This window comes from Thunnus thynnus, chromosome 2, assembly GCF_963924715.1.
Source record: "Thunnus thynnus chromosome 2, fThuThy2.1, whole genome shotgun sequence".
Lineage (NCBI taxonomy): Eukaryota > Metazoa > Chordata > Actinopteri > Scombriformes > Scombridae > Thunnus > Thunnus thynnus.
In genome coordinates, this window is record NC_089518.1 from 19,560,570 (window position 1) to 19,586,394 (window position 25,825).

General features: G+C 42.2%; 1 protein-coding gene across 2 annotated transcripts in view; it reads right to left on the reverse strand.

Annotated features, from left to right (window-relative positions):
* Positions 1–2,702: 2,702 nt before the first annotated feature.
* The window catches only part of LOC137195621 (brevican core protein-like), a 43,373-nt gene continuing 20,250 nt past the window's right edge, over positions 2,703–25,825 (reverse strand). Inside the window, exons 1-8 of one of the 2 annotated variants that reach the window (XM_067608138.1) lie at positions 9,256–24,863; positions 9,043–9,156; positions 8,789–8,902; positions 7,047–7,205; positions 6,681–6,763; positions 4,445–4,589; positions 4,072–4,254; positions 2,703–3,961 (exon numbers count right to left, since the gene is read on the reverse strand). In XM_067608138.1, the coding sequence (XP_067464239.1) occupies positions 3,804–3,961; positions 4,072–4,254; positions 4,445–4,589; positions 6,681–6,763; positions 7,047–7,205; positions 8,789–8,902; positions 9,043–9,156; positions 9,256–24,799 (16,500 nt within the window). In that variant the 5' untranslated portion in view covers positions 24,800–24,863 and the 3' untranslated portion in view covers positions 2,703–3,803. Of the gene's footprint in view, positions 3,962–4,071; positions 4,255–4,444; positions 4,590–6,680; positions 6,764–7,046; positions 7,206–8,788; positions 8,903–9,042; positions 9,157–9,255; positions 24,864–25,825 lie in introns of those variants that run through there. The other variant, XM_067608146.1, reaches the window with a different exon arrangement.

Genomic DNA, 25,825 nt, shown 5'->3' on the forward strand with positions numbered 1-25,825 from the left:
GTTTTATATGTGGTAATGCAGAATTTTAATTAGAGATTTAAACTATATTGTTAAAGCTGCCAAATTAGGGGCCATGTATCTGGCATGGACTCATGTCGTTGAGAGGACTTAAGATTAGAGGACTCTCCTCACATTTATTTATTCTTTGGCTTTTTTTATTCAGTGCTAGGCTGGCAGCCCACCACTGAGCTGGACAAAGGGAACAGTACCCCAGTCTTAAAGGCTTCTTGTGGGAATGCATGGGAATTGGGTCAGATTTAGGGTGATACAGCAGTGAAATACTAGACAAATGTAAATGTGATGGTGAAAAGTCCATTGATGCGAGCTCTCTGTTCGTTGGACCCTGCAGCAGATTGGAACTGAAGAAAAACAGGGATTTTGCAAAACTTTTCACACAATTTTCAGCATAGAAAATCCTAACAATGTTGAATTCTCAAGTGAAATCTGAGGAGTAAACTGTGCTAGTACACACTTTCGGGAAATGCAGAACACATTTGTTTCGGCACACTATTGGCATGAGGTGAGCTTTTTTTTTTTTTGTCTTTTGTTTGTTTATGCTCGGGGCAAACTGTAAAACTGATGAACATTTGCTATTGTAGATAAACATTGTCTTTGGTTTTACAGGAGTAATGCTGAGCTTTTCATTTGGTTTGCAGTTTGTGGTTTCTTCCAATCAAATACTGCATATCTTTCAGCAAGTCTAATGGTGGCACATCCCAAATGTTTGTCACTCACAGGTATCCAGATTAGGTTACACGGGAGAGGAAAATAGCAGGGTAATGAGTAAATGATAGACACTCTGCAGAGACTGAGACAGACAGAGTCTGAGGCGCCTGTCAAGCCTACGAAATCAGGAAGAGCCAGTGTGCATTTCCTTTGCAAAACAAACCCTGAAAGCCTGTTAAATCCCATAGAGACCTGGTTGGAGAAGTCCAGGTTTTTCCACTGATCACCCAAGACACATCTGCATTTCATGAGGCAGATTGTAGGTTTTACTCTCGCTGGGGTATCCAGGAGCAGCCTTTAATCACAAGTCAAGTTTGCTCTAATGACAGAGTTGGAAATCACAGTGAAAACAACAGCAACCCAAACTAACACAAAGATTACATTGACCAACTGTATTTTATAATTTTGCTGGTAATGGTGCTTTGTGCTATTAGCCAGTGTCAATGTGAACTTCAACTGATTGTTGTATAAGGAGGCACTCTGGGAACACCGGTGAAGGGTAATGTACTCAAAAAGCTTCTGTTTTTACACCAAGGGAATTCATCTGCTTCCTGCACAAACTGTCGTGTAGGCAAAAGAACTGTTTAACATTCAAGATGAGCTCCTATAGTACAGCCATGCTATTGACCAAAAAAAACCCCAAAAACTGTGGTGTGGTATGCAGGTCAAGAGTTCCCGCATTTCAGCATGAATGTCACTTTCCCTAACCCAGTTCTTATTCCATATGTTTGCTATAATTCACAGTCACTTCCTATTTGCTCCCCCTGAATGTACCCTGTCTGTCTCCTAAGAGGCTTGTAGAGCATGTCTAATAGGTTTCTCAGCAGTGCTTGATGTATGTGCAAGACCCCTCAATAGTAGCAACATGATGGAAAAATTGTTCTACAAAGTTACACTTGTGATTCACAGAATTCAGTGTGAATTCTTCACATTACGTTTTCCATGGTACTGGACGGGCAAACACTCTGGTTTATGGCCTGGTCTGATAGCACTACCTGCTGGTGAAACCACAGCATGAACACAACATCTGGAAGAAGCTTACAAACACAGAAGAACATGCCGAACTTTCAAACACTGTATTTCCAATACAAAAAGTCTATATGAAATGTTATTAGTATATAATATTCATATATTTATTTTATTTCTTTTGTGATTTAAAGCAGGAAAAAAACAGTTTGATCTCTTCAAAAAATTCACAAACATCCCAGACATTCACATTGTAAAATAAGAAACGAATGTTATAAATATAAAATGATATTATGTGCACATTAAGGCTGAAACAAACACACAGACATTCACAGGCAGACAAAACAAAAACATGTTTCCATTAAAAAATGCATCCACATGTAAAAATATTTTGTTAATGTTACAGAACAACAATATTGCAGCCAAAGGGGCCCTCCATATTCTTTGGTCCACTGCTGGCATTAAAGATGTAAAAAAGAAAAAAAAAACAAAAAACATATAAATCCATCATATTGTTAAGTAATATTTCATCTTCAATGCATTCCATTTAAACTGTCTGTGATTGTGGCTCCTGTTGAACATACAATAAAATATATGAAGAGCACTGCTGGGCCAGATGACAGCATCATATTTTACATGTGGCTATAAAACAATTATGGAGATCAAGAGCAGCTTGAAAATAAATTATACACATCTCTGCTTAAACAGCCGTTATGTTCAAGTCTTTGAGTGTTTCACAAAATACATTCTCTCAATGGCTGATTTCAATTGACCACAATGACAGAAAGGGTAAGTGTGCAGAAGAAAAGCAGGTCCTAGAGAACTACCACAAGCTACAGCTCAGCAGCAACAGATAAAGACTGTTTGGTGTGTAATCAGGCTATGAAAAGCATTACTGTTATTGTAAACATACTGTAGCAACAAACTGTAAGATATGCACTAAAAACATTTGAGCAGAAAACACAGGCTGCTTGAGCCACACTTCCCTTCTTTCATTTTAAAATAGTTGATGGACAAAGGCTTTATCGATACGTACCGTACTTAGAGAGCAATCTCTCATATTAGAATGCAAGGTATCATATGTAAAAAACATCAGTAAGTCTTTAAAAATTCTCTCCATAGAAATCTCTCTATAAACATTTATTTTGACAAGACATCAATGACATCCAGTGAAGGCTGGAGCTCATGAAAGGTGGTAATTTAGTACATTGAAAGCTGCCACCACAAAGAAGGTCTCCAGCAGTTAAATGAGTAATTTGGTGAAATTTCCCCAGACTTGCACATATCGTTAATATGGAATCTGATTCATTACTATTATCAATGCTATGAAACCATATTTCACAATAGCATTTGTGCCTCTGCTGATTAAAGTTTTAAGAGTAGTGAAAGATTCTTTATAAAAGGGTTTACAGTTCTATGTATGTGATATGATATTCTGCTAAAATAAACTACGAGTCCTTTGCATGATCGGGTCATTGCCACTGATTTCTCCATTTGTGTTATGAGAAGCCAAACTTGAATCTCTTGACATAGAATAAACATAGTTAAAATTTGAGGACTTCAATATATGTATATGCATATATATGCATGTTCATTAAAATGAAGTCCAGCTTAAAACAGCACGACAACATAATGAATTCCTTTACATAACATAAGCGCTATAATTTCTCAACAGCTTTTTTCTATGAATAAGGAACACTTAGGGTGATTTTAAATAGCACAGTCGGTGTACAAAGGTATTAGACAACAGTCATGAAGGTATTATTTGATAACCTAATGGCAAAGAAAACACTTCTGAAATTAAAAAAAATGATGGGTGTACTTTTTTGCTTTTCCAGTAGCCAGCTGAAAGTATTTTATCCACATTGGCGTTGCTAAAAAACAGTGCCCCTTGATAAGAAAAGTCATGTATCAACATCTCTTTAAAAGGCACTTCAGTCAAGATTCCATCGTCATCCAAAATGCAAGAAAACTGCAGGTTATCCACTTGGTTTCTTTGATGAGTTTTCTCTTGTGCTTTTCCTTTGAGAATCTTTTTCCTCTTTCCACACAAGTGACAGACATGTGTTCTCGTCTCAGGGGAAGTTGTGCCATGTTACAGTACATGGCAATCACTGTCTCTTCCTCTTATGCTCAGTCCTGTCTCTCCTGCCCCTGGAGCGCTGATGGTGAAAGCGGAAGGCCTCATTTGGCCATTGCTTGAAGTTGTTGATGCTGTAGAGACTATTGTGCTGATGTCTTCTAATGAAGGTCCTTTGATAATTCGATGCTGTCAGAGAAAAGTGATAAATTAGCCCTAAAACAGTGATGGTGTCTTACACAGTGGCTAGACACCCAGAGCAATGTATATCCTCTCAGAGCAATACTTGCTATACTTACGGTTCATGCAGTTGATTTTAGGGATATCCCACCGTCCATCCCCACGACAACGGATAGTTGGGACATGCCTCTGAATAAAGCCTGTGCGGCACTGGTACCTCACCAGTGAGTTGATCTCATACCTCTCTCGCTTCTTACCAAAGGTGTATGCATTCTCCACCAGAGGGGGCTGGCTACACGCCACTAAGGAACAGAAGAGACAATAACATTAAAGTGAGGAGTTGTACCTAGAGATTTTCTCCTCAAAGTTATGCATGATTCTACAAGTCATCTCATAAGTTTCTTTCTTTCTGAACAAGACTTAATCTTTCAATTCCAACCAGTTACATGATGATACAACAGTAAACCAGGTAAGTGTCTTTTGTATCTTTACCTGTGCCCTTCTTGCAAGTGAAGGTGAGGTGGTAGTTGCAAGGAACGTCATTCCACTGGCCATCCTCATGCCAGATCATCACCACACAGTCCTCACCAGATGAGAAGAAGCTGTCAGGCTGGTTGGGCCTCCAGTTTTCATATTGCTGCAATAAGAGCAGAGCATGAAGAGTAAGACCTTATGGTTTTGTGTCCTTTAAAGGACCTTTTCTTCAATTTATCTCAAAAAACATGTCATAAATCATGTTAATTATAACCCTACAAAGATATTGTTACTTTTATTTTAATATTTTTTTTTATCATCATAACATATTTTAGGAGCAGTAGTAATCTACTGCAGTATGTATATTTAGTCAGCCAGCACAGCATTACACTGAAGACTGTTAATACCACCTATCTCCTTCAGAAGTGATCCCAAAACCAGGGATCCTGTGCTGTTGCAGCAGCAGTTTCCCCATCTCCATTGACTGCCTGTGATTTTATTAATGGCCACAAGAGGAAGCGGAGGAGGAAACTGTATGTTTCTATGAGCTAACCTGAGCTCAGCAATTTAGTGACCTCATCATGATTCAGCTATGAGGGACCCTAACATGCTCCCTTTAACTAACAAAAGAAACACCAACACATGTAAAAAAAAAAAAAAATTGGCTTACAAATGTTCGGATATTTGTTAGTTTCATTACTGTGCTGCAAATTATACACTAAGCCACAATATAACCAAAAACAGGTTTCTGAAACACAGTGTAGTCCAGTGCATTTATATGAAGATGATGAATCAAATCACACACTGATGTGACTTTATATACTTGGCATGATTGTTATCCATGTTACAGGCATGCTTGAGACTAAAGGGCTGTGTGATAATTGACAAACCTAAGTGCTATATTATTACATCACACAGTCTGCATACTTGGCATTGCATGTGCAGGCACAAAATTCCATGGATGCACATTTATATAGTACATTCATGTACACATTTATACAGTATACACACAGCTGTAGTGCTGTGGGGCATTCAGCATGCAAGTGATGCTACCTGCAGTCTTTCAGCACATTCTAGGTTCAAACAGTCTCTTCAAAGTCATGACCCCCCACTCTACCAATCATGCCCTGGGGCTCTGCTACTCTGTCATTATGGTTAACAAACACACACCGACTTCCTGTTCAGCTCACTTCAAGTTAACAAATGGGTTACTCATCATCTGCACAGCAGGCCTGCATCCTCCTCAAAATAATCAAACAAACTTTGATCACCCACACACACTCACACACACACACACACACAACCAAAGATACTCCAGCTAGGGTGTTTGGGTGCCCTTCTGTTAATATTAATCGACTTTCTTTAAATTTTCCAAATGTAAATATTTCAAAATTGTTTAAAGGTAGTCTTATTTATTATATTTAAATCCACTGGGGCAGACCACCCACCCAGACCCCCCGGAAAGCTTCTAGTCATTTTTTTCTCTTTCTGCAGCCAGACACAGGTGCTGCCCATCTGTGTGTCTGCCTGCCTGGTGGCCTTTCCCCCGAGTGGCTGCCTGTTGGCCCAGGCCTCCTGATGCATGTGGGGGTTGAAGAGGGACCATACCTGTCTACGCCTGCCAGGCTCCCCATACACAGTGTCACTCACACCTTCATCTCCCTTCAATCTCTCAGCTAAGCAAGGGTCTCCATAGCCATCCTTTGCTTATCTTTTAACCCCCAGGCTGTCTCAATGCTTCCCCTATCTCTGGTCCTGGAGGATTATCTTTGAAGTGAGGACATCAGTCTGTACAACACGGATGCTCATAGTAATTAGCCACTTTCCTGTCTAGTGAGGGGGATCTTCAACAGCTTCAGCCACTACAGCAAACACGCTCCCACTTGTGTGCTGCTTTATATACACTGCATTTATGAACAGTGTGCATTTCTCTCCCTTGCTCCATTTTTTAAATTGGATTGTCATCTTCCTGCATTGCTGCAGCAATTGATTTTCAAGCGCTGGTCTCACAGTGAGTAAAAGTATTCAGTGGCGCCATACTCTACATCAGATTTATTACCAGAACAGTCACCCACCAGGGTGTAGCGATATGAGGCAGAGGAGAGTGCGTCATGAGAAAATCACCACAGCCCCTGAAAAAGACTGGCTCACCCTTAATGACTGTATCTGTCATCGGCATCACTTCCAAATATTTACACTGTCTCTGTGCCATGTTTGTTGAGAAAAAAATATGTGAGAAAGCAACCTATCTTACCACAGGGCTGCCATCAGTCCAGCGGAAGTCGCTGTCAAACATCTTATCATTCAGGCCGATCCACTGGTAGTCCTGTCCAAGACCTGCCATACAGGGTAGAGTGAAACACAGCAGATTACATTTCACTGTTGCCATATGTCCTTATTAGGACTGTTCAGTTACAGAAATCAAAGAGGAAACAGAGATAGCAATGGCATTTTTGATGCCTGAATCAGGTTTCCTGCATTTGCAACTACATTTGTGTATTTGGTGTTGCTTTAAAGGAGAACTTGTACTGTTTAAATCTTATGCAGATTTTAAAGAGCGGGACTTGAATATGTTCCTTTACTGATTATCAGTTATCTACAACTATAATCTTTAACTTACGGTTGACAAACTGTTGCTCCTCGTGGGAGATGATACTGGTGAGGTGAGCACCCTGTATGCGACACTCTCTCTCTGCTGTGTCCCAGTTCCTTCTGTGGGGGAAGAACTTGTAGCAGTGGCCCTGGAACTTATGCCAGCCATAGTCACATGTTTCCGTATCTAATGGGAGAGAAAGCAAGAGGGAATGAGGCAGGAAAATTGACAGATTTTCAACAGATCAAAAGACATGAAATGCATTAACATTTTCACACATTATGCAGTTGCTTCTATCCATGCATCTATTAACCTCACTACATTAAAATTCATGACAACATCTAATGTACTGTGTCTACTCTTAACACCTGAGTATACCACCTCTTGAGGCCTGCTGTTATCTGCAACTACTGTCTCTAATCAAGATGAAAGGGGAACAATGTGATGGGTTAATACAGCTCCTAACATCAGCACTATAAGAGGACAAGGAGGCAAAACAAAAAGGAGTCCAATTAAAGAGCCAGTTATCACCTAACTGGAAAAGGTGTTATTATGGTGCTGAAGCAGGTGCCTCTTCTGAAAGTACTTCACAGGTATCATAGATGAAAAACCAAAGAGTTAAACTAAATTAAGATTCAGAATTATAGTTAGACTCATAAGTAAAGGAATGGAGAATGACCCATGCAGTCTTTAACACATCAAATTTGTGTCAAACCCTGAAACTTGAGTGATGAGTTTTAAAAGGATATGCATTCTGCATTATTTGAACAAAGATTGGAGGTTTCCCCAGTGACATGATGATAACACCCTCATCTTTACCCTACTGATGGTGTGTGTACGCACTGTGTGTGTCCAAACATATACCGCAACAACTTAGTTTACTGTCTATTTGTCCCTCCAATCCTCTATCCAGCTTAAGGACACTAACAGACAAAAACAGAGACAGAATCTTTCCCTGGGTTGTTCCTCGTCCAGTTACTTTTACACCCTTTCTCCTGGCAAGGCTTTCTACGACAGCAGCTGCGTCTGAATACACAATCTGAGTGTGATTCATTGATGAGTGATCCTGACAAAATTTAGGGTGTAGACAGATGAAAGTAGGGTGCAACTGGGAAAATAAAGTAAAAATGTGAGGAATGGGAACTTCAGTATAAGTTAATCTATTCTATTTCAGAAATGCCTTGTGTAGATTAGCTTGAAGTCTAGCATACCTTCAGTGTATACCACAAGAACCAGATGTCTGAAATAGAGTATACTAAAAATGGGTTGACATCTGTGTATCTGAAACAGGTGGAAAATAAAGCTGGAGGGTGCTTGAGGTAACCTGGGTATTATCACATACAATGGAACTTCAGGCAACAATAAAAAGAGACTGCAAAAAGTGATTGTGTTGATGAGATAAAGATGGTGTTTATGACTCAGCTAATGTCTGGGAGAAACCTGAAGACAATACTCTGCTTCATGCAGCTAAATTAAACTGTATTTCTGTCTGAAATTTGAATGTCTATTTTTTTTTCTGGTTTACTTCCCAGAGACTCCGGTGATTGATTACAATAAGTGTCTAAATACATTATCAAATGATAGACCTGCCCATAATATTACAATTGTTTATTCTATCAGGTCAGATAATTTAAGCAGAGTCTAGACTGTTAAGATGGATGATTGGAAGCAGTTAAAACAGTAAGGAAATGAAAAGCTTTTATTAATCTAAAACTGAATACTCAGAGGGCGGTCAGGGAGAGAATCCATCAAATGAAACACTAACTTACCCTCCTCACAGTATAGCCCAGAGTAGCTAGGGAGGCACACACAAGTGAAGGAAGCCAGCCCATCAACACATGTACCTCCATTGCGGCAAGGGTTTGATTGGCACTCATCAATATCTACATAAGACAAAGACAATGAATTATAGAAGACATCCAAAAAAAAATCCTAGTCTCTAAACACTTTAAATGATGTTTCTTGGGTGAAAGTTAAGGCTGTGAGATATGATTAGAGGAATTCTTGACAGACAGTATTCTACCTGTTTCACAGTGATCACCGCTGTAACCAGGAGCACAGCTACATGTAAGAATGCTGCCAGTCTTGTAACAAGATCCTCCATTCAGACAAATGTTCTCTGCACATGAGTTAAGTCCTGTTAAGAAAAGAAATAAAAGTAAAATTGTGTTAAACTGAAATTCATTCTGAGCTTACACATTTTGTTCTATTCCAATGAAAGCCATTTGAAACATACCTGGAATTTCAACCGCCTCGCCAACAATAGTGTTCCCCAAATCGAGTCCGGTTTCACGTAGGGCAGTTGTGTTCTCCCCTTTTATTGGTGGCTCTCTTCTAATGACAGGTGGAGGTGCAGGTGCAGGTATATCACTGTCCACTTGCTCATCTCTGTCAGAGAAAGATGGAGTGGGGGCTACTGATGCAACCAACACTGGCTGGCTTTGTGCTTCACTTGTGCTTCCATCAGGAGAAGGTGTTATTTGTACATCTGTCTCTGGAGATGGTTCAGTCTTTCCACCTCTTGAAACCTGTTCAACAGCGGGTTCAACTGTCTCACCTTCTCCTGAGGCAGATGCAGCTTCAGCCACGGAAGCAGCAGTGGCAAGGACAGTCGTTGATGTAATCTGGCTTGTTTCATAACTTGCAGACATAGGGCTGGTTGAGTTCAGTGTTACATCTTGAGGAAAAAGATCAGTGTGAGGGCGATGCGTTAGTGCAATCTCTGGCCCGGCTTGTTCCAATGATTGGTGGGAAGCTGTTGGGTCTTGTCGAGGGGAAAATGTTGGCACAAACTGGACCATAACATCAGGCTGTGATGGTGCTGATGCTGAAAGGACATCTGAAGTAGGTTCAAAGGAAATATGTTCAGCTGGCATTGTGGTGACCACTACTTTAGTCTCAGAGTGTGCAGAGATTTCTGTAGCATGTGCATGAACAGTAGGTTGATGTGTGCTTGCTGGAGTCTTTTTTGTTTGCGGTGAGGAAGTTGTTTCATCTAGGCTTTGTTCATTTGAACCTTCTGCAGATGTTTGCACTGAGCTTGAGTCTGTAGAAGATACCATCTCAACAGCTGCAGTTTCTTCTTCAGGTTTTGCAGATTTTTCAGTTTCCAGTTTCTGAGTAGTAGATTCATCCCCAGCAGGCTCATGTGTAGGAGGTGACGTTATTGTAACATCAGTAGATGTTTCTTGAACTTTGCTGTCTCTGTCAGCACTGCCTTCACCCTCAGTTGAATCTTCTTTGGTTATAGGTACTTGACTTGGTGCTTCAGTCTTATCTTCCACTGATGTGGTTGTAACTCCAGCTTGTGGGATTAAAACACTATGTTCAACGTGCTGGCTTGACTCCTCACTTGGCATCATTGGGCTGGTTGTGGCCAACACAGTTTTGTCAGAGTAGATGTCAGTGTGGGGATGATGAGTGAACGTGATCTCAGACCTGGCCTGTTGGAAGGACCCCTCAGGTGGTGTTGGATCTGGTTCTGGGACAAAAGTGGTGACAAACTGAACAATTACATCTGGCTTTGAAGTGCTAGACACTGTGGATGTAGAAACTGGTTCTTTTGTAGATGAATACATTATGTGGTCCTTTGTGCTCTCTTCATGTGATGTGATTGTTGCTCCATCGGTAGGGGGTGGAACTGCTTCTGACAATGGGACTTTCTCTACCTCTGTGGTAATCTCATTTGTTTGAGTTTCATCCTCTTGGGTCATGGTGGTGGGTTTCTCTGTACTGAACAGAGGGGATACTGGACTGGCTACACTCTTTTCACTCTCAGATGTTACTGTCTTCGGTGATGCAGTTGTGGCACCTGAGATCTCATCACCAGAACCTTCCATACCTGCAAGATCAGTTATACTTCCCATAGACGATGTCTCAGTGCTGTGGGATGGAGATAATGTTGTTGTGGATAGCATTTGGTCCATTGTCATTGTACTGTGCAGAGAAGCAGCTGTCTGTGTCACAGGCTCTGTGTGATCACCTGATTTATCCTTATCAGTAACATCAGGAGATGGTGTGACAGTTGGCTTCTTAGTGCTATAAAGATTGGAAGCAGCATGTGATATTTCAGACTCCCCAGTGCCAGGTTCAGGTGAAGCAACTGAAAGTGTTTCTGGTTTGGCCTTCACTGTTGAAGCTGTCATCTTGTGGTCACTTGAGGTGACAATGTCAGTAACATCAGGCAGAAAAGTGACGGTTGGTTTCACTGTACTATCAAAAGACGAGGAAGCACTTGTTGGTGGGTTTACATCCTCTCCTGTGGCAGTTCCAGGTGAGGTTGGTGACATTGGGGTTTGGTCACCTGAAATCTCTTTGTCCTTATCATCTGTGCCAGGGGAAATTGTTGGTTTCTCAGTGCTGAACAGCGAAGAAGCTGCAGATGTCACTGGTTTTTCAAATGCTGACCATCCATTCACAGAGTGTGCTGACGTTGTCTCTGTGGTAGTTTCAGAGCTCAAAGTGGAGGTTTCCACTGCAGAGCCTTCGTCAGAGTCATCATCACCTGATGATTCGTCATAAAATGCTTTACTGGTTGGTTTCACTGTGCCAGGTTCAGTGGACACTGATGTGTGTGGTGTGGCAGTGACCGAAGGTACACTGGTTTGTGTGGAAGTCAATGAATTCAAGGTTTCATCTGTCATGTCATGACTTGTGGCTGTGATGGCTGTGGGTGAAGTTGTAGATTTTTCTTTTTCAACTGTGCTGACCATATACTCCTCACTAGCCACTGGGGTGGCTGAGCTTGTGTCTGATGTTTCAGTTAAAATTTGAGAAGGCAAAGATGAGGAGGTGGCAATCTCAGTCACAGACTCAGTAACATTATCAGCAGTGTCCTCGCTTGATAAATTCTCCACCAGCTCGGGAACTGATGTGGTATGAGCATCAACAGGGAAAACTGTATGTGGTGTAGTTAAATCATATGTATCTTCTGAGCTTGACTTTGTGGATACAGTTGTAGCTGAGGTGGCCTGTGGTGATGATGTGACTGTCTCGTCACTGGATGTCTCAATACTAGAAACACCATCCACAGGTGATGATTTTGAAGTGGACAGTGAATATTCAGAAGATGTTGAGGCTAATGAATCAGTGGCTGGTGATGCATGTAAAGTTACTGGTGTAGGAGTGAAGAAGGTGGCACTATCGGTCCCTGAGCCCTCTGGTTCTTCTGTCACCAGCAAATTCTGTGACATTGTAACTGCTGTGACACCTCCAGCTTCCTCTGTCTGAATGGCTGGGTAGAATGGAGAAGAGGGAACTATGGAGATAGTATCTGCATCAATGATAGTATTGTCTTTGGTGATAAGCTCAGGAGTTGGACTGCTTTCCCTGACACTGTCTGTAACTGCAGAGAACAGCTCGTCTTCATTTTTTACATCCTCTGTAAATATGATGGTTGTGCTGGTTGACGGTTTGGACACATGGAGGACCATGGTAGGTGTTTGTTCTGTTAGGTCAGTCTTGGCTTGGCTGCTACTGGGAGTAATGATCACAACCTGTTGGTCTGTAACGCTATGATATATAATGGAGGGAATAGGGGTAGACATAGGTGTGAATCCATCTTGCTTATATTTACTGCTGGAGCTTACTGTGGTGAAGTCTCTTGTACTGTGATCACTAATTGAGCTTCCAGTTGTATGGGGGGACATAGTTGTATAGGATTGTGTTGTGTGCTCAGCTACAATAATGTCGTCTTTACTAGTGCTATAAACTGGAGGCTCTATCCTTTCAGATGAGATGGGGGTTTCTGTATCTGGAGAAATTTCACCCTCCTGTGAGGAAACCTGCTCCTCAGTGGTTGATGTGACTGAAACAAAAGTTTCGGTTTCACCTGTTGCTTCTCCAAATGTGATGCTCTCCATCACTGATGGCTTTGAGGTGAACATCTCTATGGTTTGGTCACCAGATCTCTCTCCCTCTGTCAAAGTAAAAGCTGGACTTGGTGTTGATTCATCAGATTTTGGAATATCAGATGTTCCACTTTCATGTGATGCTGTTGTCATTTGGGGTTTCTCTGTGCTGAACAAGGAAGAGGCTGTAATCTTTGTGCTATCAGTAGATGCACTTTCATGAGATGCTGCTGTTACTGTTGGCTCCTTTGTGTTGAACACTGAAGACACTGTTGAATCTACTTTAATAAGCACATCAGTGGTATGGTCACCTGAACCATCCTCTTCTGTATACACTGAGCCTGTACCTGCTGCAGGAGCAGTACTACTCATAGTTGACCCTGCTGGCCTGTCAGTTACTCCTGTGGAGGAGGAAGCTGAAATGTGTATTACAGGAGACATTGTTGTTGGCTTCTCAGTGCTGTAAAGAGAAGAAGCTACAGTGCTAGTAGGTTCTTGCGTAATAACATCGTCACTGGACTTAACTGTTGTTTGGTCACTTGAGCTCTGCTCAGAGACAGCAACAGTATTGGATGGCAAAGTGGTTTGTTTTGTTGCTGCTACAGTAGTGGACATCACTGGAGATCTTGTGATTGGTACAGATGTAGATGACCTGTCAAAAATTTCAGTACCTGAGCCCTCATCCTCTACTGTGGAGTCATCTGTGGAGACCCCACTTCCCTGCATTTCAGGAGACATTGTTGTTGGCTTCTCAGTGCTGTAAAGAGAAGAAGCTGCAGTGCTAGTAGGTTCTTGTGTAATAAAATCATCACTGGACTTAACTGTTGTTTGGTCACTTGAGCTCTGCTCAGAGACAGCAACAGTACTGGATGACAAAGTGATTTGTTTTGTTGCTGCTACAGTAGTGGACATCACTGGAGATCTTGTGGTTGGTACAGATGTAGCTGACCTGTCGAAGATTTCAGTACCTGATCCCTCATCCTCAACTGTAGAGTCATCGGTGAAGACCCCACTTCCCTGCTCAGTGATGTAAATCTCAGTGCTTGTTATGTGTGGAGATTGGGTTGGTGAAACAAACTCCTTGGTAAACTGTGTGTTGGACTGAGTCGACATGTCAGATGTGCTCTCAGTCTCAGCTATTTCAGTCTCATCTGTGGCCACAGTGAATTCATCCTGGGGTTTTGTAGTAGTCTCAGTTATCTCTGCACCAGATCCATCAATACTTGGTTCCAAATCATCCTCCTCAGGTGAGCCACCAGAACTCTCCATATCAATGTAAGGAGAGGTTTCCTTTGAGGTAAATGCAGTGACACTAGGGATTGCCATAGGTTGAGAAGTTTCAAGTGTATAGGGACTTGTTGTAACAGTTGTAAATTCTCTATCACTTGAACTTTCTTTCTCAACAAATGTGGATGTGAGTGATGGTGTAAATGTGGTTGTTGCTAGGGTTTTTTCCACAATGGATTGCTCAGCAGCTTTTGTTGTTTCTAGGGGAGTTTCATCTGTGGATAGAGATGTGTCATCTCCCGAGCTCTCTGCTTCAGTAAAATCACCACTTCCTGACTCAGACACTGATGTCATTGCCTCAATTGTTGTAGCTGTGCTGGAGGAGACAGAAAATTTGGTAGCATCTGTAGACTTCTCTGTTATGAATTGTGATGAGGATTGGGTTGATGATTCGAAACCAGGGCGTGATGTGCTCAGAGTCTCATATATCTGACTTTCATCTGTGACTACAGAGATAGGCAATTTGCTTTGAGATTCACTGGAGGCAGTTGGTGGTCGAGATGTTGGTTTGTCACTGCTGTAGATAGAAGAAGTAAGGGTTACATGGGATTTTAAGACGCCACTTGTTTGAGTTTCAGGTGATGCTGTTGTCAGCAATGGCTTCTCTGTGCTAAACATCGAAGACACTATGGAAGCTCTGCTTGCCGTTTCTTTTATATGAACCTCTGTGGGAGAAACTGATGCTTCATCTGTTGCAGTGCTCTTAATTGTGTCTGCAAACTTTGCTGCTGGTGTTTCTGTACTGAACATGGAAGAAACTGGATGAGTGTCAACATCAGCTGAACCCTCTTCATCGATGAATATCGACCTTGAGTCTGTGGTAAAAGCAGTGCTGGCAGGCTTGACAGTTGTTCTCACAAAGGTAGGTAAGGATTCAACTATTTTAACATCTGTGCTGATGCTGTCCATTTCCTCATCTGGCTGTACTGAGGACGTGGAACTTGGGGACTCTGTGCTGACAACAGAAGAAGCTGTCACAGCAGAAGTTGGAGCTAACTTGTCAGGGGTCTGGTCCCAAGAGCCCTCTTCAACATCTGTTGCTGTAACATCTGCTGTTGAACTTTGAACTGCTGCACTGGCATGTGAAACAGTTGTCATCACAGGTTTCTCTGTGCTGAACACAGAAGATAATGAGACATCAGAGGGAGGAGATGGAGGCTCCTTGGTGAATATATTATCAGGAGTTTGACTTCCAGTGCTCTCCTCGGTGGTAGATGTAATCACAAATGCTGTTTCTGGAGTTACTGTGTGCTTTTCTGTGCTCTTTTCTGTGTCAGGTGAAATTGGTGTCTTAGTACTATACAGTGAAGAATCTGTAATAAGAGAGGCTTCTGCGCTATCACTTGTTCCAGTTGCATTTGATGCTGTTGTTACTGCTGGTTTTTCTGTGCTGAACATTGAGGTGCTTGGTGTTTTGCCAGTGATTTTGGTGGCAAAGTCAGGGGTTTGATCAATAAATACAGTGTCATCAATGATTGGAATGGAGGGCCTTATGGAGCTTGGAGATGCAGTAGCTGTTTCCTGTGAGCTGCCAATCACTATAGCTGAGTGGCTACTTGGTTTAACTGTTTGGTCTGCAGTCGGCAACAAAAAATGGGTGGATGATGCTTCTGTTAAAATTTCAGTTGTTTGCCCAGGTGAACTGTCTTCTTCTGTCAACATGATTGCAGAACTTGTCTCAAATTCATTGATGAACGGGATGGCTGATGGTTTTTCTGTGCTAAATAGCTTTTGAGTTTGTTGTGTGATTGTAATGTCTGATTTTGATTGCAGAGGTGGGGTAGCAGTGGTTCCTGCCATTGTGGACTGGCTGGAGAGATCAGTGAGTGACACCATAGTAGATGATAATTTGTGATGAGTGCTGGACAGTGGTGCTCCAGTTGTGTAAATTATTCCACTGGTTGTAATATGTGTCACCTTATCTCCTGAACTTTCTGCATCCATAGAAGAGATGACTGTACTCATCTCATGGTCTTCAACCATAGGAGTTAGTGTGGAGGGAACAGACTTAACAAACGTAGACTCTGTTGTTATTCTGTGATCCAAATCCTGACTCAGAAGTACAGATGATGTGGCACTAAGAGAATCTATGCTTGGGATAGAAGATGCCAAAATATCTGTGGTCTGGTCACCTGAACCTTCCACATCTGTAGTTACAGTTGTCCATAAACTTTTGTCAGCTTCAGTTTTATACAATGTTGTTGTAATTGCAGGTTTCTCTGTGCTAAGAAGGGATGTATGAGTTACAGGAGAAGTCTGGGACTCACCAGTAGCAGTAAAAGTAGAGCCTTCTGTTTGATTAGAAGTGTCGGTAGAAATTTCAGACTGAATTGTGGTAGCAGTTTCTAATGTTTCAACTGACTCTGATGTTGGTTTCTCAGTTCTGAAGACAGAAACAGTTACAACAGTGACTGGCTCTTTGGTGGAAATATAAGTGAGACTTTTGTCATCTGTGGATGATACAACAGACTTTGTCTCTGAAGTAGCCGATGCTTTCTCTGTGTGACTTGTGGTAACAGCCTCTTGTGTTTCACGTGACACTGATGTTGGGTTCTCAGTACTGTAGTGTGATGATGCTGCAGTAACAGCTAGCTTTGAAGTATCACTTGTTTCAGTTTGGCGTGATGCTGTCACTGCTGGTGTCTCTGTACTCAACACTGAAGAGAAAGTAGTGGCTGTGATAATCGACTCTTCAGTGAAATCAGCAGTGCTGTCTCCAGAACCTTCAATATCTGTGGTAATGAGGAATGACGCTGTTTCAGGTTTCATGGTTGATCCACTGACAGAAGTAATGGGTGAGCCAATGAGTGATGGCTGCCTGCTAATATCATCCTCATCTTCAGTGTATGGAAAAGTGGATGGCAAAGCAGAGGCCAAGCTTGAAGACTCTGTTATTGAGCTTGTCACTGTCATAACAGAAACAGGAAAAACTGCTGGTTTACTTGACTGTGAAGGCATCATGGTCTGGATTGCCGCATCACTTTCTGTTGCTTCAGGTGACATTGCTGTTGGTGTCTCCGTGCTGTAGAGAGAAGATGTAGCTGTGACAGAAGAGGTCGGAGTGAACATATCAGGGGTTTGGTCACCTGAGCCATCATCATCTGTTGGAGTTTGAACAGAGCTTTCCTCTGTCCTATCTGGTATGGTAGAAACTGAGAGCTTTTCTGTCTGATCTGTGGCCATACTTTCCTGTTCTTCAACAGGCAATGCTGTTGGCTTCTCAGTGCTAAACAACAAGGAGAATGTAGGAGCCTCTGTTGCTTTGCTGGACATCTCAGTTGTTTGTTCACCTGAGCTCTCTTCATCTGTTGTTGGGAAAGTAGAATGTGTTTCTTGTGTAGCTGTCTTTGTCTCAGTCTCACTGGTGGTAATAGTCTCTTTTGTTTCAGGTGACAGTGATGATGGTTTCTCAGTAGTGTAGAGTGATGACACTGCAGTAACTGCCTTTGAAGTATCAGTTGTTTCAGTTTCATGTGATGTTATTAGTGATGGTGTGTCAGTGCTAGACATTGAGGAGACAGTGGTTGCTGAAATTAATGACTCTCCAGTGAAGTCAACACTGCTATCTCCGGAACTTTCAGTATCAGTAGTAGTGACAAATGATAATGATGCTGATTCAGGTTTCATGGTTGATCCACTGACAGAAGGAATGGACTCTGTAACAGTAGATGATATAACAGGTGACACTGCTGTTGGTGCCTCAGTACTGAACAGAGAAGATGCAGCTGTGACAAAAGAGGTTTGAGTAAACATGTCTTGGGTTTGGTCACCTGAGCCATCTTCATCTACTGGGGTTGGAACTGAGCTTTCCTTGGTCTTATCAGTAAAAGAAGGTACTGAGAGGCTTTCTGTCTGATCTGTGACAGCACTGTCTTGCTCCTCATCTGGCAGTGCTGTTGGCTTCTCAGTACTAAACAATGAGGAGGCTGTAGGAGCTAAAGTGTCTTTGCTGGAAATCTCAGTTGTTTGTTCACCTGAGCTCCCTTCATCTGTTGCTGGGAAAGTAGAATCTATCTGTGGTGTAACTGATGTTTTCTCTGTTTGACTCATGCTAACAGTCTCTTGTGTTTCAGGTGACCGTGATGTTGGTTTCTCAGTACTGTACAGTGATGATGCTGCAGTAACAGCTGGCTTTGAAGCAACACTTGTTTCCGTTGGATGTGATGCTGTCACTGCTGGTGTCTCTGTACTCATTGAAGAGATAGTAGTTGCTGTGATAATCAACTCTTCAGTGAAATCAGCAGTGCTGTCTCCAGAACTTTCTATATCTGTCGAAATGAGGAATGATGCTGTTTCAGGTGACATTGTTGATCCATTGATGGAAGGAATGGATGTTACCATCGTCGTTTCAGTTCTTATAGCTTTATCCTCAATATCAGAAACAGTAGCTGATATGACAGATGACAAACTTGGAGTTACTGTGATTGAGCTTGTTACTGTCACATCAGATATTGGAGAAACCGATGGTTCTCCTGAAACTAATGGCATTTTTGTTTCAAGACTTTCTGTTGTTTCAGGTGGCATCACTGATGGTACCTCAGTACTTAACAGGGAAGATGTACCTGTGACAGAAGAAGTCGACGTGAGCATGTCAGCTGTTTGGTCACCTGAGCCATCTTCATTTCCTGGAGTAAGAACAGAACCTTCCTCTGTCGTGCCAGTTATTGGAGTTACTGTGGGTTTTTCTGTCTGATCTGTGACAGCACTGTCTTGCTCCTCAGCTGGCAGCACTGTTGTTTTTTCTGTGCTAAACAATGAAGAAGCTGTAGGAGATGTAGTGTCTTTGCTGGACATCTCAGTTGTTTGTTCACCTGAGCTTTCTTCATCTGTTGTTGAGAAAGTAGAACTTGTCTCTGGTGTTATGGATGCTTCCTCAGTTTGACCTGTGGCTAAGGCCTCTTGTGTCTCAGGTGACAGTGATGTTGGTTTCTCAGTACTGTAGAGTGATGAAGCTGTACTAACAGCTGCTTTTGAAGTATAACTTGTTTGAGTTTCATGTGATGCTGTCACAGCAGGAGTCTCTGTCCTGGTCACTGAGGAGACAGTAGTGGTTGCTTCAATCAATGACTCTTCAGTGAAATCTAAAGTGTGGTCACCAGAGCTCTCTTTGTCAGTGTAAATGAATGATGATGATGTTTCAGGTTTTATTGTTGATCCACTGAAGGAGGGAACGGACTCTACCATTGTTGGTTCACTGCTAATAATATCTTCATCCTCAAAATCTAGATCAGTAGTTGACTTATCAGTAGTCAAACTTGGAGATGTTGGCACTGAGCTTGTGACAGTCATATCAGAGAAGGGAGAAATTGATGGTTCTCCTGTGGGTGAGGGTATTCTAGTCTCATCTGCATCCAGACTTTCTGTTGTTTTAGGTGACATTGCTGATGGTACTTCAGTGCTGAACAGAGAATATGTACCTGTAACAGAAGAGGTCGGAGTAAACATGTCAGGGGTTTGGTCACCTGAGCCATCTTTGTCTCCTGGAGTAAAAACAGAACCTTCCTCTGTCTTGCCAGTTATTGGAGTTATTGAGGGTCTCTCTGTTTGACCTGTGACAGCACTGTCTTTTTCCTCAGCTGGCAGTGCTGTTGTTCTTTCTGTGCTAAACAAAGAGGAAGCTGTTGGAGATACAGTGTCTTTGCTGGACATCTCAGTTGTTGTTTCACCTGAGCTCTCTTCATCGGTTGTTGGAAAAGCAGAACTTGTCTCTGGTGTTATTGATGCATCCTCAGTCTGACCTGTGGTCTGTTCTGTCGGACCTGTGACAACAGTATCTTTATCCACAACTGGCAGTGCTGTTGTTTTTTCTGTGCTAAACAATGACGATGCTGTAGGAGATGCAGTGTCTTTGCTGAACATCTCAGTTGTTTGTTCACCTGAGCTCTCTTCATCTGTTGTTGAGAAAGAAGAACTTGTCTCTGGTGTTATGGATGCTTCCTCAGTTTCACCTGTGGTTAAGGTCTCTTGTGTTTCAGGTGACAGTGATGTTGGTTTCTCAGTGCTAAACAACAAGGAGAATGTAGGAGCCTCTGTTGCTTTGCTGGACATCTCAGTTGTTTGTTCACCTGAGCTCTCTTCATCTGTTGTTGGGAAAGTAGAATGTGTTTCTTGTGTAGCTGTCTTTGTCTCAGTCTCACTGGTGGTAATAGTCTCTTTTGTTTCAGGTGACAGTGATGATGGTTTCTCAGTAGTGTATAGTGATGACACTGCAGTAACTGCCTTTGAAGTATCAGTTGTTTCAGTTTCATGTGATGTTATTAATGATGGTGTGTCAGTGCTAGACATTGAGGAGACAGTGGTTGCTGAAATTAATGACTCTCCAGTGAATTCAACACTGCTATCTCCAGAACTTTCAGTATCATAGGCAGTGACAAATGATAATGATGCTGTTTCATGTTTCATGGTTGATCCATTGACAGAAGGAATGGACTCTGTAACAGTAGATGATATAACAAGGGACATTGCTGTTGGTGCCTCAGTACTGAAAAGAGAAGATGCAGCGGTGACAAAAGAGGTCTGAGAAAACATGTCTTGGGTTTGGTCACCTGAGCCATCTTCATCTGCTGGGGTTGGAACTGAGCTTTCCTTGGTCTTATCAGTAAAAGAAGGTACTGAGAAGCTTTCTGTCTGATCTGTGACAGCACTGTCTTGCTCCTCATCTGGCAGTGCTGTTGGCTTCTCAGTACTAAACAATGAGGAGGCTGTAGGAGCTAAAGTGTCTTTGCTGGGAATCTCAGTTGCTTGTTCACCTGAGCTCTCTTCATCTGTTGCTGGGAAAGTAGAATCTATCTGTGGTGTAACTGATGTTTTCCCTGTTTGACTCATGCTAACAGTCTCTTGTGTTTCAGGTGACAGTGATGTTGGTTTCTCAGTACTGTACAGTGATGATCCTGCAGTAACAGCTGGCTTTGAAGCAACACTTGTTTCAGTTGGATGTGATGCTGTTAATGCTGGTGTCTCTGTACTCATTGAAGAGATAGTTGCTGTGATAATCAACTCTTCAGTGAAATCAGCAGTGCTGTCTCCAGAACTTTCTATATCTGTCGAAATGAGGAATGATGCTGTTTCAGGTGACATTGTTGATCCATTGATGGAAGGAATGGATGTTACCATCGTCGTTTCAGTTCTTATAGCTTTATCCTCAATATCAGAAACAGTAGCTGATATGACAGATGACAAACTTGGAGTTACTGTGATTGAGCTTGTTACTGTCACATCAGATATTGGAGAAACCGATGGTTCTCCTGAAACTAATGTCATTTTTGTTTCAAGACTTTCTGTTGTTTCAGGTGGCATCACTGATGGTACCTCAGTACTTAACAGGGAAGATGTACCTGTGACAGAAGAAGTCGACGTGAGCATGTCAGCTGTTTGGTCACCTGAGCCATCTTCATTTCCTGGAGTAAGAACAGAACCTTCCTCTGTCGTGCCAGTTATTGGAGTTACTGTGGGTTTTTCTGTCTGATCTGTGACAGCACTGTCTTGTTCCTCAGCTGGCAGCACTGTTGTTTTTTCTGTGCTAAACAATGAAGAAGCTGTAGGATATGCAGTGTCTTTGCTGGACATCTCAGTTGTTTGTTCACCTGAGCTCTCTTCATCTGTTGTTGGGAAAGTAGAACTTGTCTCTGGTGTTATGGATGCTTCCTCAGTTTGACCTGTGGCTAAGGCCTCTTGTGTCTCAGGTGACATTGATGTTGGTGTCTCAGTACTGTACAGTGATGAGGCTGTACTAACAGCTGCTTTTGAAGTATAACTTGTTTGAGTTTCACGCAATGCTGTCACAGCAGGAGTCTCTGTCCTGGTCACTGAGGAGACAGTGGTTGCTTCAATAAATGACTCTTCAGTGAAATCTAAAGTGTGGTCACCAGAGCTCTCTTTGTCAGTGTAAATGAATGATGATGATGTTTCAGGTTTCATGGTTGATCCACTGAAGGAGGGAACGGACTCTACCATTGTTGGTTCACTGCTAATAATATCTTCATCCTCAATATCTAGATCAGTAGTTGACTTATCAGTAGTCAAACTTGGAGACGTTGGCACTGAGCTTGTGACAGTCATATCAGAGAAGGGAGAAATTGATGGTTCTCCTGTGGGTGAGGGTATTCTAGTCTCATCTGCATCCAGACTTTCTGTTGTTTTAGGTGACATTGCTGATGGTACTTCAGTGCTGAACAGAGAATATGTACCTGTAACAGAAGAGGTCGGAGTAAACATGTCAGGGGTTTGGTCACCTGAGCCATCTTTGTCTCCTGGAGTAAAAACAGAACCTTCCTCTGTCTTGCCAGTTATTGGAGTTATTGAGGGTCTCTCTGTTTGACCTGTGACAGCACTGTCTTTTTCCTCAGCTGGCAGTGCTGTTGTTCTTTCTGTGCTAAACAAAGAGGAAGCTGTTGGAGATACAGTGTCTTTGCTGGACATCTCAGTTGTTGTTTCACCTGAGCTCTCTTCATCGGTTGTTGGAAAAGCAGAACTTGTCTCTGGTGTTATTGATGCATCCTCAGTCTGACCTGTGGTCTGTTCTGTCGGACCTGTGACAACAGTATCTTTATCCACAACTGGCAGTGCTGTTGTTTTTTCTGTGCTAAACAATGACGATGCTGTAGGAGATGCAGTGTCTTTGCTGAACATCTCAGTTGTTTGTTCACCTGAGCTCTCTTCATCTGTTGTTGAGAAAGAAGAACTTGTCTCTGGTGTTATGGATGCTTCCTCAGTTTCACCTGTGGTTAAGGTCTCTTGTGTTTCAGGTGACAGTGATGTTGGTTTCTCAGTGCTAAACAACAAGGAAAATGTAGGAGCCTCTGTTGCTTTGCTGGACATCTCAGTTGTTTGTTCACCTGAACTCTCTTCATCTGTTGTTGGGAAAGTAGAATGTGTTTCTTGTGTAGCTGTCTTTGTCTCAGTCTCACTGGTGGTAATAGTCTCTTTTGTTTCAGGTGACAGTGATGATGGTTTCTCAGTAGTGTATAGTGATGACACTGCAGTAACTGCCTTTGAAGTATCAGTTGTTTCAGTTTCATGTGATGTTATTAATGATGGTGTGTCAGTGCTAGACATTGAGGAGACAGTGGTTGCTGAAATTAATGACTCTCCAGTGAATTCAACACTGCTATCTCCAGAACTTTCAGTATCATAGGCAGTGACAAATGATAATGATGCTGATTCATGTTTCATGGTTGATCCACTGACAGAAGGAATGGACTCTGTAACAGTAGATGATATAACAAGGGACATTGCTGTTGGTGCCTCAGTACTGAAAAGAGAAGATGCAGCGGTGACAAAAGAGGTCTGAGAAAACATGTCTTGGGTTTGGTCACCTGAGCCATCTTCATCTGCTGGGGTTGGAACTGAGCTTTCCTTGGTCTTATCAGTAAAAGAAGGTACTGAGAGGCTTTCTGTCTGATCTGTGACAGCACTGTCTTGCTCCTCATCTGGCAGTGCTGTTGGCTTCTCAGTACTAAACAATGAGGAGGCTGTAGGAGCTAAAGTGTCTTTGCTGGGAATCTCAGTTGCTTGTTCACCTGAGCTCTCTTCATCTGTTGCTGGGAAAGTAGAATCTATCTGTGGTGTAACTGAGGTTTTCTCTGTCTGACTCATGCTAACAGTCTCTTGTGTTTCAGGTGACAGTAATGCTGGTTTCTCAGTACTGTACAGTGATGATGCTGCAGTAATAGCTGGCTTTAAAGCAACACTTGTTTCAGTTGGATGTGATGCTGTCACTGCTGGTGTCTCTGTACTCATTGAAGAGATAGTAGTTGCTGTGATAATCAACTCTTCAGTGAAATCAGCAGTGCTGTCTCCAGAACTTTCTATATCTGTGGTAATAAGGAATGATGCTGTTTCAGCTGTCATCGTCAATCCAGTGAAGGAAGGAATGGATGTTACCATCATAGTTTCAGTGCTAATAGTTTTATTCTCAATATCAGAAACAATAGATGTCGAACTTGGAGTTCCTGTTATCGAGCTTGTTGCAGTCACGTCAGATACTGGAGAAACTGATGGTTCTCCTGAAACTAATGGCATTTTTGTTTCAAGACTTTCTGTTATTTCATGTGACGTTGCCATTGGTTTTTCAGTGCTGTACAGGGAAGATGTACCTGTGACAGAAGAGGTCATTGGAGTGAACATGTCAGGGGTTTGGTCACCTGAGCCATCTTCATCTGATGGAGTGAGAGTGTCTGTTTCCATGATTGGCATTGTTGTTGGCTTCTCAGTGCTAAACAATGAGGATGCTGTAGGAACTGCAGTGTCTGGGCTGGACATCTCAGTTGTTTGTTCACCTGAACTCTCTTTTTCTATTATTGGGAAAGTAGAACTTGTCTCTGTCATGAATCCCTCCTCAGTATGACCTCTGGTAAAGACCTCCTGTGTTTCAGGTGACAGAGATGGTGGATTTTCAGTAGTATATAGTGATGGTGATGTAGTGACATCTTCCTTTGAAGTATCACTTGTCCCAGTTTCATGTGATTCTGTCACTCCTGATGTCTCTGTCCTGGTCACTGAAGAGACAGTGGTTGCTACAATAAATGACTCTTCAGTGAAATCTAAAGTGTGGTCACCAGAGCTCTCTTTGTCAGTGTAAATGAATGATGATGATGTTTCAGGTTTCATGGTTGATCCACTGAAGGAGGGAATGGACTCTACCATTGTTGGGTCACTGCTAATATCTTCATCCTCAATATCTAGATCAGTAGTTGACTTATCAGTAGTCAAACTTGAAGACGTTGGTACTGAGCTTGTGACAGTCATATCAGAGAAGGGAGAAATTGATGGTTCTCCTGTGGGTAAGGGTATTCTAGTCTCATCTGTGTCCAGACTTTCTGTTGTTTTAAGCGACATTGCTGATGGTACCTCAGTGCTGAATAGAGAATATGTACTGGTAATAGAAGAAGTTGAAGTTAACATGTCAGGGGTTTGGTCACCTGAGCCATCTTGTGCCTCTTGTGTCTCAGGTGACAGTGATGTTGGTTTCTCAGTACTGTAGAGTGATGAAGCTGTACTAACAGCTGCTTTTGAAGTATGACTTGTTTGAGTTTCATGTGATGCTGTCAAAGCAGGAGTCTCTGTTCTGGTCATCGAGGAGACAGTGGTTGCTACAATCAATGACCCTTCAGTAAAATCTGAAGTATGGTCACCAGAGCTCTCTTTGTCAGTGTAAATGGATAGTGATGTTGTTTCAGGTTTCATTGTTGATCCACTGATGGAAGGAATTGACCCTACCATTGTAATTTCACTGCTAATATCTTCATTATAAATATCTGGAACAGTAGATGATATAACTGAAGCCAAACTTGGAGACATTGTTGTTGAGCTTGTCACTGTCACATCAAAGACTGGAGAAACTGATGGTTCCCCTGAGTGTAGAGCCATCTTTGTCTGCTCTGTCACATGACTTTCTATTGCTTCAGATGATATTACTTTTGGTGTTTCAGTGCTATACAGGGAAGATGTACCTATGACAAAAGAGGTCGTTGGAGAGAACATGTCAGTGGTTTGGTCACCTGAGCCATCTTCATCTGTTCTTGGAAAAGCAGAACTTGTGTCTGGAGTTATTGATGCATCCTCAGTCTGACCTGTGGTCTGTTCTGTCTGACCTGTAAAAACAGTATCTTTATCCACAACTGGCAGTGCTGTTGTTTTTTCTGTGCTAAACAAAGACGATGCTGTAGGTGA